The following is a 12067-nucleotide window of genomic DNA, read 5'->3' as shown; positions in this document are numbered from 1 at the left end:
ACCAGGGAAAGGGTAGATAATCATGAGTTAAACCAGGGAAATGGTAGAATAAAAGGTAATAAAGTAAATGTAGAAAAATAAAACCAGGAAATGTTAGTAATACGAGTAAAACCAGGAATGGTAGGTAATAACTAGTAAAACCAGGAAATGGTAGATAATACGAGTAAAACCAGGGAAATGGTAGGTAATAACAGTAAAAGAGAAATGGTAGAATAACGAGTAAAACCAGGGAAATGGTAGGTAATAACGAGTAAAACCAGGAAATGTAGTAAAAGTAAAACCCAGGAAATGGTAGGTAATAACAGTAAAACCGGAAATGGTAGTAATAACAGTAAAACCAGGGAATGGTAGTAATACGAGTAAACAGGAAATGGTAGGTAATAACGAGTAAAACCAGGAAATGGTAGATAATAACTAGTAAAACCAGGAAATGGTAGGTAATAACTAGTAAAACCAGGGAAATGGTAGGTAATAACTAGTAAAACCAGAGAAATGGTAGATAATAACGAGTAAAACCAGGGAAATGGTAGGTAATAACGAGTAAAACCAGGGAAATGGTAGATAATAACGAGTAAAACCAGGGAAATGGTAGGTAATAACGAGTAAAACCAGGGAAATGGTAGATAATAACGAGTAAACCAGGGAAATGGTAGGTAATAACGAGTAAAACCAGGGAAATGGTAGGTAATAACGAGTAAAACCAGGGAAATGGTAGATAATAACAAGTAAAACCAGGGAAATGGTAGGTAATAACTAGTAAAACCAGGAAATGGTAGGTAATAACGAGTAAAACCAGGGAAATGGTAGGTAATAACTAGTAAAACCAGGAAATGGTAGGTAATAACTAGTAAAACCAGGAAATGGTAGTAATAACAGTAAAACCAGGAAATGGTAGGTAATAACTAGTAAAACCAGGAAATGGTAGGTAATAACGAGTAAAACCAGGGAAATGGTAGGTAATAACTAGTAAAACCAGGGAAATGGTAGGTAATAACGAGTAAAACCAGGGAAAATGGTAGGTAATAACGATAAAACCAGGGAAATGGTAGGTAATAACAGTAAAACCAGGGAAATGTAGATAATAATGAGTTAAACCAGGGAAATGGTAGGTAATAACTAGTAAAACCAGGAAATGGTAGGTAATAACGAGTAAAAACCAGGAAATGGTAGAAAACTAGTAGGTAATAACGACCCAGGGAAATGGTAAATGTAAAACCAGGGAAATGGTAGGTAATAACTAGTAAAACCAGAGAAATGGTAGGATAAAACCAGGGAAATGGTAGGTAATAACAAGTAAAACCAGGGAAATGGTAGGTAATAACTAGTAAAACCAGGGAAATGGTAGGTAAAACGAGTAAAACCAGGGAAATGGTAGGTAATAACTAGTAAAAACCAGAGGTAGGTAATGGTAAATAACCCAGGGAAATGGTAGGTAATAACGAGTAAAACCAGGGAAATGGTAGGTAATAACAGTAAAACCAGGAAAATGGTAGGGAAATGGTAAAAAACTAGTAAATGGTAGGTAATAACAAGTAAAACCAGGGAAATGGTAGGTAATAACTAGTAAAACCAGGGAAATGGTAGGTAATAACGAGTAAAACCAGGGAAATGGTAGGTAATAACGAGTAAAACCAGGGAAATGGTAGGTAATAACGAGTAAAACCAGGGAAATGGTAGATAATAACGAGTAAACCAGGGAAATGGTAGGTAATAAGGAGTAAACCAGAAAATGGTAGGTAATAACTAGTAAAACCAGGAAATGGTAGATAATAATGAGTAAAACCAGGGAAATGTTAAGTAATAGCGAGTAAAACCAGGGATTGGTAGGTAATAACTAGTAAAACCAGGGAAATGGTAGGTAATAACGAGTAAAACCAGGGAAATGGTAGGTAATAACTAGTAAAACCAGAGAAAATGGTAGATAATAACGAGTAAAACCAGGGAAATGGTAGGTAATAACGAGTAAAACCAGGGAAATGGTAGATAATAACGAGTAAAACCAGGGAAATGGTAGGTAATAACGAGTAAAACCAGGGAAATGGTAGATAATAACGAGTAAACCAGGGAAATGGTAGGTAACAACTAGTAAAACCAGGGAAATGGTAGGTAATAACTAAGAGTAAAACCAGGGAAATGGTAGGTAATAACGAGTAAAACCAGGGAAATGGTAGGTAATAACAAGTAAAACCAGGGAAATGGTAGGTAATAACGAGTAAAACCAGGGAAATGGTAGGTAATAACTAGTAAAACCAGGAAATGGTAGGTAATAACTAGTAAAACCAGGGAAATGGTAGGTAATAACGAGTAAAACCAGGGAAATGGTAGGTAATAACAAGTAAAACCAGGGAAATGGTAGGTAATAACGAGTAAAACCAGGGAAATGGTAGGTAATAACGAGTAAAACCAGGGAAATGGTAGGTAATAACTAGTAAAACCAGGGAAATGGTAGGTAATAACTAGTAAAACCTGAGAAATGGTAGATAATAATGAGTAAAACCAGGGAAATGTTAAGTAATAGCGAGTAAAACCAGGGAATTGGTAGGTAATAACGAGTAAAACCAGGGAAATGGTAGGTAATAACAAGTAAAACCAGAGAAATGGTAGGTAATAACTAGAAAAACAGGGAAAATCGTAGATAATAACGAGTAAAACCAGGGAAATGGTAGGTAATAACGAGTAAAACTAGAGAAATGGTAGGTAATAACTAGTAAAACCAGGAAAATCGTAGATAATAATGAGTAAAGTAAAACCAGGGAAAGGGTAGGATAATAACATGAGTTAAACCAGGGAAATGGTAGGTAATAACGAGTAAAACCAGGGAAAATGGTAGGTAATAAGAGTAAAACCAGGGAAATGGTAGGTAATAACGAGTAAAACCAGGAAATGGTAGATAATAACGAGTAAAACCAGGGAAATGGTAAGTAATAACGAGTAAAACCAGGGAAATGGTAGGTAATAACTAGTAAAACCAGGGAAATGGTAGGTAATAAGGTAAAAACCAGAGTAAAATAACCCAGGAAATGGTAGGTAATAACGAGTAAAACCAGGGAAATGGTAGGTAATAACGAGTAAAAACCAGAGAAATGGTAGATAATAACGAGTAAAACCAGGGAAATGGTAGGTAATAACGAGTAAAAACCAGGGAAATGGTAGGTAATAACGAGTAAACCAGGGAAATGGTAGGTAATAACGAGTAAAACCAGGGAAATGGTAGATAATAACGAGTAAAACCAGGGAAATGGTAGGTAATAACTAGTAAAACCAGGGAAATGGTAGGTAAATAACGAGTAAAACCAGGAAATGGTAGGTAATAACGAGTAAAACCAGGGAAATGGTAGGTAATAACTAGTAAAACCAGGAAATGGTAGGTAATAACGAGTAAAACCAGGGAAATGGTAGATAATAACGAGTAAAACCAGGGAAATGGTAGGTAATAACGAGTAAAACCAGGGAAATGGTAGGTAATAACGAGTAAAACCAGGGAAATGGTAGGTAATAACTAGTAAAACCAGGGAAATGGTAGGTAATAACGAGTAAAACCAGGGAAATGGTAGGTAATAACTAGTAAAACCAGGGAAATGGTAGGTAATAACAAGTAAAACCAGGGAAATGGTAGGTAATAACGAGTAAAACCAGGGAAATGGTAGGTAATAACGAGTAAAACCAGGGAAATGGTAGGTAATAACTAGTAAAACCAGAGAAATGGTAGGTAATAACTAGTAAAACCAGGGAAATGGTAGGTAATAACGAGTAAAACCAGGGAAATGGTAGATAATAACGAGTAAAACCAGGGAAATGGTAGGTAATAACGAGTAAAACCAGGGAAATGGTAGGTAATAACTAGTAAAACCAGGGAAATGGTAGGTAATAACGAGTAAAACCAGGGAAATGGTAGGTAATAACTAGTAAAACCAGGGAAATGGTAGGTAATAACTAGTAAAACCAGGGAAATGGTAGGTAATAACTAGTAAAACCAGGGAAATGGTAGGTAATAACGAGTAAAACCAGGGAAATGGTAGGTAATAACGAGTAAAACCAGGGAAATGGTAGGTAATAACTAGTAAAACCAGGGAAATCGTAGATAATAACGAGTAAAACCAGGGAAATGGTAGATAATAACGAGTAAAACCAGGGAAATGGTAGATAATAACAAGTAAAACCAGGGAAATGGTAGGTAATAACTAGTAAAACCAGGGAAATGGTAGGTAATAACAAGTAAAACCAGGGAAATGGTAGGTAATAATGAGTAAAACCAGGGAAATGGTAGGTAATAACAAGTAAAACGTTGTAAATGATAGGCAATAACTAGTAAAGGGTAGCGCTTCATTGAATTTGCTGCTGTCCAGTTAGACAATAACTAGTAAAGGGTAGCGCTTCATTGAATTTGCCGCTGTCCAGTTGGCTTTCATGCTCCAATAACAGCCATCTGAACACATACAGATCAATTCTTATATTTACATTTGATAACAGTTTTATGATAATAAACAATTTGTTATGGTGGAGGATTGAACAACCATTTGAAAGCCATTTTTGGTGATAACTGGCATGATAATTTAATTGTGATGTCACAATGATAATGACGTGCTAATAAGCAGATGGTGATTAATGCCAACTGCACTTGGTAGCACAACATAGTAGGACTGCAATGAAAATGAAAGATAGACAAGTACGTGTAATTCAGAAAAAATTGACATTAAGACCAGTCCTCTCCATTCCTGCTGTCTATGTCAACAATGAATGGGCTAAGAATTAATGGCACTCTTTCCATTTATATACCAAACATCAGGAATTCCTAAATCAATCATTATACCAAAACCCTTTGTACATGAATTTGAGTGTGCCAAAATTGGAAGGGTAATAATGAATTGAGGAGTCAGTAATTGCCTTTAATCCAGTTGAAGTAAAACATTCTGTCATGTGATATACCTTCACGAGAACATGTAATATTTCTTATATCTTGTTTTACCTTTTTCCAGGGTGATGCTGTAGATTCTGAGCTGCTCTCTGAGTTAACAGAAGAGGAATATGAGATTAGTTTCACCAGCAAACCTCACCTCAAGGGATTTCTCAAGATAGATGCTAAGTACCTGATACCATTCTTCACAAGACGCTTCACTCAACAGGTAATCATGATAGTTACACTCTACTAATGACTTTCAACAGGTAATTATAATAATTACACTCTACTAATGACTTTCAACAGGTAATTATAATAGTTACACTCTACTAATGACTTTCAACAGGTAATTATAATAGTTACACTCTACTAATGACTTTCAACAGGTAATCATAATAGTTACACTCTACTAATGACTTTCAACAGGTAATTATAATAGTTATGATCTACTAATGACTTTCAACAGGTAATTATAATAGCTACGCTCTACTAATGACTTTCAACAGGTAATCATAATAGTTACACTCTACTAATGACTTTCAACAGGTAATTATAATAGCTACGCTCTACTAATGACTTAACAGGTAATCATAATAGTAACGCTCTACTAATTCCCCTAAACAGGTAAACATGATAGTTACGCTCTACTTATTACACTTTATTACAAGTTAACCCAAACTCAATCATGTTAAGGTTACTGGCCCAAATTTGGTCCTATTAAGGGACCATTCATTTCTTCAATCTTTAAGTGCCCTGGGCGATTATTAGGTTGAATATGGTATATTGTTTTCAAAAGTATATGAGAATAATTAGTTACATACAATAAGTGTGTATTTACTTGATAAGAGGATTCCAGAAAGGGAAGTAACTCTTTGTTCACTTTTCTAGGAGGTACGCGAGGGAAAGACACAAATGGACTATCTCACCAACCAGTGGTCCAAGGATGTCAGGGCGGCACCGTCCGAGTCTGACTCTGACGACGAGGTGGAGACAAGTCTTATCACACGGGAGGAGGTGCGGCATCACTAGGTATTGGCATGGCGGCATCTTTAATGCATGGGCGACATCTTTAGTGCCTGGGTGGCATCACTAGGAAGTGGCATGGTGGCATCCTTAGTGCCCGACTTGTGCGAAACAATAAAGATTTGTTTTATCATAAAGAGGTGCAACATCACTTGGGGTGGTATGTTGGCCTTGGCAATGACCATTGGGTGAAGCAATAGGGAATAGCTTTTAGAGCATATGTGGTACTGTGCCATCAATAGCTCGACCTGCATGAGATGCCCTCAGAATCTGACTCAGATAATGGGCCCTATCACATGTATAGTAAGGTGGCATCAGTAGAGGATATCAACCTTTGTGTGGTGGCATGAGAGGAAGGAGGGCATCATTTAGAGGAAGTTGCATTACTATGGATTCGCCAGAGGAGATTCTATCCACCAAGTAGACTGTTTTGTTAACAGATTACCATCTTTTGTACATATACACACTTTCATTGTGAATGAGAGATTTATATTTATTTAAAAATCATATCACCCACTGCAATTTATTGTAAAGATTGGCATGTTTTAATGCTGTGTTTGTTTGTATGTGGTGACGATTATTGTGTTTAATTTGTGTTTAGAGAGTTGTATAAAGTCCTACTCAATATTGAAAGTAGGATTTGCACCATGTGTGGTATTTCTATAAGCTACCATTATATCTTGCGCAATAATATATATACTTTTTGTCAAAATATCCTTTGATCATGTATATCCATGTGTGCCCATGCAGCTGAATGAACAGGTTTAGATAATGCTACTCTAGTAAAAACATTGGACTAAAACTTAGCTTTTTTACTTGACACAAGTATTCACTTTCTTTGTACTTACTTATTTCGTTAATTGGCTTAACAAAGATGAAAGTCAAAGATTGTTCCGTGATGCTGGACACTGCAAAGGCAAACTTTTATTTTATCTTTATTTAGATGTACACATTTTGTTTCTTGCATTAGAACGATCATGAATGAGAAGATGTTAGTATTTTTGCTAATATTTACTTACAAAGGAAGCCATATTTTTGCTACAAAGAATATGCATGTGTAGATGTTAGTTGTGTTTGGTATCTTAATACTTGTATAAAATTCCTCCCCCTCTTTCAACTTTTGTTTGTCTTAGATATAGGCATCATGTTTTTAGTTTGACAAAATATTTTTTGTGATATTATATCAAAATCAAACTCGGATATCAAACAATTGCATGCGTAGTATGTTGATAACCCTCATTCTGGTTGGCTATTTTCAACATGATCATCATATTATGTAACTGTCTTAAAGATTGGTTGAATTACATATCCTTTATATAATAATGTTTCTAGGATGTTTTTTATCTTTCTCTTATTTTTGAGGCTGGAGTCAGATAAACAGGGATTTATTTAAGTATTGTGTTAACTGACGTGTATTTCAATATCATAAAATCTGGTGTATATTTCATGTGTAATTGCCTTGCATATATTTCCATAATTATAGTACTATTCATTGCTGTTTTAAGTGATATTTGAGTATATTTGTAGTCTAGTATTATTATAAATGTTGACTTGATTATTTGTTACACATATGATCTCAAAAGATATTACATTTTATGTTTGGTTAATTTGAAGAGTTAAAAATTTCACGATTTAAAGACTAGAACATTTTATTATAGCATATGAACTGACCACATCTGTTTTCTTTGTATATTGCATATAGCTATGTTTTGGGATGTTATTGTGTAATACTTTACTCATCAAAATAAGATCCATGAACATTCAAGGCATGAAACTTCAATCTGTAATGGTTAGTGTGTGAAATTTTCTACAGTAAAATCTTAACATAACATAACTTATTTGGTTTTGGTGCATGCACAATTAGTACTTCATTCCAAATAGCACATACTGCCACAAAAGAATTTTTTCAGGATGCAATTAATTATTTTTGATATTTTTTATCTTGAAGTAAAATAAGATCAAATTTTTCAATGGCGGTAATGGTGTAAAGTAAATAATTTTGTAACTGAATAAAATAGTAATTCGTCTGCTCCTGTTTTTGATAGAGAAAAAATACCATTTGTCAGTGGTGGAGCATCTTTAAAGAAAATCATGTAATTTTTAATTCAAGAAAATAACTTCTTATATGATGATATTTGATTAATACTTAGTATAAGTAATTATCGGAATGTTGAATAAGATTTACCATATCTATCTGCACAATTTTACATCGTATCTGTGAGTTTTAATCATGACATTAACAGCGTGTTTGTAATGTCCTGAGTGGTTTACATTTTATTCTTGAGTTTGTTTTGTTAATTATTATATCACGTGTATATATATATGTGGGATTGATGTGTTGTGGGATGTTACTTTTAATTTGTTTGTGATATATGATAATGTTTATCTTGTATTCGTCCAGTATTTTATGTCTTGTTGTGAGCTCGGTAATGTATGAAAACACACCATAATGCAATTAATTATATAACCATCATGTACTAAGTATATGTAACAGAGAAATTTTAAATATCATAAATTTGGTGACCTATGGATTAGAGAAGTCTGACAAAATTGATGTCACCAAGAAAAAAAATGAAGACGATGTTTTTGCAGAAATCGGAATATTTGGATATTAAAGCGGTAGGCGGAATATCAGTCTCAAAAGCGGTAGACTTCCGCCAGAATCGGTAGGGTTAACATGTCGTCATGTGTCCAAATTTTCTGACCCATTGATTATTATTCATCTAATGGCTAGTCATCCTCATTATTTCAGGGGTTACTATCACTGTCATCATATTCACCCCAGGACTATATTATAGTGAAACTGGACAGAATTTCAGGAGAAAAAACTGACTGATCAAATTAGAGCCTTTAGTTTTGTAATGGCAATTATTATAGTCCAGAGGGGAATATAATGATCGTGATAGTAACCCCTGGGATATTGAGGGTGATGGCAAGTCGATAGTCAGAAGTTAGGTTAATTTAAGAATCATGTGGTACCAATTTTTCACATTTTCCTCTAATACTTTCAATATGCATTTCAGTGACTCATCCAAGTACAGATGTTTTGATATCTCTGAGTTTAATAAATGAAAATAAAATGTCAAAAGAAAAGAATAGACTTTAATTACATGTGTCCAGACCATGTATGTGAAGTGATGATAGTAATTTATAAGTCTAAGTATTGGTGTTTATTTATACATATTTATTGTTATATAGTGCTATGTGTAAAAGTATGTATTTTTAGATAGTACATCCATTCTCAAAGAAGGCTTTTAGACAATGAAGGTTTTTACACCTACCGACTTATCTATTATCACATCGACCTACAGACTCATACTTACTTTAACTGATACCATATCCCTACTCCCTTCGTCTCTGTAATGTACATGTTTGTGTGTTTGTTTACTAGTATTCATGTAAAAACATTAAATGTCTGTGTAAAATACCACATCCCTACTCCCTTCTCTCTGTAATGTACATGTTTTGCATGTTGCTAATTTTTGTCCCATGAAAATTCCCTTAAAAAATTAAACAGTAAATGCAAATTGGGGTGCACAATATTCTAGTCATATTTGTGTTTAATTTTGTATATACAAATAAAGTGTGGTTATATAGATAAATATCTTCCGCATTGGCATGTTTTCACCTCAAAGCACTGTAGGGTTTATCGACACAAAGCATATCTACTTAAAACGTACTTGTACCAGTATCACATATACATGTACATAGGTATAAGGAATTCAGGTAATTGAATCAAATTCTTGGTTCAATTATTTGTTATTTTTTCCCTTTCTTTCTCTCTTTTGTTTACTTTTTTCCTTCTTTTTTTCTCTCCAGGATTTACTCACGTAATATTGCCATTTTGGTAACATTTTTCAGTCACCGGAGTCAAAATGTGATGTCATCCTTTTTTGTTCTGTATTATGCATCATGAGGGTCATCCTCGATACTCCAGGGCTTCCGATCACTTACGATCTCTACACCCCTGGACTATCTCATAGTGAAATTGAAGGCAGCTCAGCGGAAAACATTTGACCAATCACAGGCTAGCAAAGATTTCTGTAATGTACATGTTTTGCATGTTGCTAATTTTTGTCCCATGAAAATTCCCTTAAAAAATTAAACAGTAAATGCAAATTGGGGTGCACAATATTCTAGTCATATTTTGTGTTTAATTTTGTATATGCAAATTAAGTGTGGTTATATAGATAAATATCTTCCGCATTGGCATGTTTTCACCTCAAAGCACTGTAGGGTTTATCGACACAAAGCATATCTACTTAAAACGTACTTGTACCAGTATCACATATACATGTACATAGGTATAAGGAATTCAAGGTAATTGAATCAAATTCTTGGTTCAATTATTTGTTATTTTTTCCCTTTCTTTTTCTCTTTTGTTTACTTTTTTCCTTCTTTTTTTTTTTCTCCAGGATTTACTCACGTAATATTGCCATTTTGGTAACATTTTTCAGTCACCGGAGTCAAAATGTGATGTCATCCTTTTTTGTTCTGTATTATGCATCATGAGGGTAGTTATCGTCTGTTGCCCTGTTCTTGGTGATTATAAATATTGCTATAGCTATGCAACTTTACTTTGATTATGGATGATCATCAGTTTCTTGCAGAGTAGTTGCCCTTTGTTCTCATTCATGACCTTTAGACCTTGTGAGGCCAAGAACTTGATAGAATATGGACAGTAGATGGAATTTATAGGTAGTAAAGTATCGGTAAGGTCTTCATTTGTATTGAATTTACCTGAAATTTCTATCTAGCAAAAGTGGTCAAATTTAAATGAACGTGTAGTGGAATTGGACTGGTTCTATAATCAGTGACCAGATTGCTCAATCAGTAGAGTATTTGGGTAGTGCTTGGAAGTGCAGGTTCGAGCCCCGGTCTGGCTGCTACATTTTCTCTCCTGTTACACAAGCAGGTATATCAGAACTCAGGTGACTGTAAAAATCTGTATTAGCCTAGTGTTATTTATGTTACTTGTCTTTCACTGAAGTTATGTAAATTAGAAACGTATATGTACATGTATGGTAATGTATTATGTATCATAAAATCCAAGTAATTATCATACTCCAAATGCACTGTTGTATGGCTCAGTATTCTGTCATGGTCAAGTCCATAGGCGATGGCATCTCATTGTGGAAAACTTGACATATAGGTATATAATGTTGGTCATGTGTTTTTCTAAAAAAACAATACTGAATTTAATACTTATTTGCATATGTAGGTAACAAAACATTGTTCGCAAGGTGAAGTTTCAAAACTGACCTCAGTATTGAATTTTTTTCTCCCTTTTTCAAATAGAAATTCTAATAGAGTATAGCTTACAGGTTGAAATACCTGCTGATGATATTAAATATCTCTTAATCAAAAGAATTATTTTAGCTTTTGTGTAAATTTGTATTGTGGGTATCCATTTAGTTAGTTAATATCAGCTATATGAACGTTTGTATGGATTAGAAAATATCAAAGTTGGAAGACAGAAGACTGTGTCTGTATATCACTTAAAGCTTTATATAAGCACAAAATGATTACACGAAAACAAACTTGTCAGGACTGTGTTTGTTTATCCAGAGAAAATTACTTAAATTGTGTTGAATTAATGAAAACAAATGCATGTAGATACAAATAGAAGTTTTGTCCCACTGTCCATTATGAATCTATCCACAATCCTGTGAAATGTGATATCCTTGAGGACCAATAAAATGATTCTTTTCTAATCCTTGGTTATTCTATTTGTTGTTTACTTTGTTGACAAGAGTCTCTTTCATGATTATATGATTTCATATACATGGAGGCCATATATGACCATAGCTCTTAATAGGGTGTTAATTAATCAAACAAACAAAAAATAATTTGATGTACCAATTCAAAAGGGTCAAGCTTGATTTGCATAAATAACTGTAAACAGTCACAATTTACAGTAATTGCTATACTTACAGCATATAGAAAATTAACGTAATCATGCTTTAGTGAAAAATGTAGGAAGTGGAAAGCACTAAAACATGTACATTAACAGTATGTTTTTGGTCTATATGAGACAAGTATGCAGGTCATTCATGTGGGTTGGACTGTGCAAATCAAGTTTGTGTGACTCTGGTGGAACAATCTATAATAAGCGTACTGATAATAAGGAAACACAACAAGACACGG

General features: G+C 34.1%; 1 protein-coding gene across 1 annotated transcript in view; it reads left to right on the top strand.

The window, feature by feature from the left end:
* LOC138315152 (sodium/hydrogen exchanger 8-like) overlaps nt 1-9956 on the top strand; it is a 31762-nt gene extending 21806 nt beyond the window's left edge. Inside the window, exons 15-16 of the mRNA XM_069255944.1 lie at nt 4977-5123; nt 5786-9956. Coding sequence (XP_069112045.1) covers nt 4977-5123; nt 5786-5926 — 288 coding nt within the window. The 3' untranslated portion in view covers nt 5927-9956. The remainder of the gene's footprint in view (nt 1-4976; nt 5124-5785) is intronic.
* Nucleotides 9957-12067: the final 2111 nt, after the last annotated feature.

The sequence above is a fragment of the Argopecten irradians genome, chromosome 2 (assembly GCF_041381155.1).
Source record: "Argopecten irradians isolate NY chromosome 2, Ai_NY, whole genome shotgun sequence".
Taxonomy (NCBI): Eukaryota; Metazoa; Mollusca; class Bivalvia; order Pectinida; family Pectinidae; genus Argopecten; species Argopecten irradians.
The sequence above is the reverse complement of the archived record's forward strand: the minus strand, read 5'-3'. Positions and strand labels throughout refer to the sequence as shown.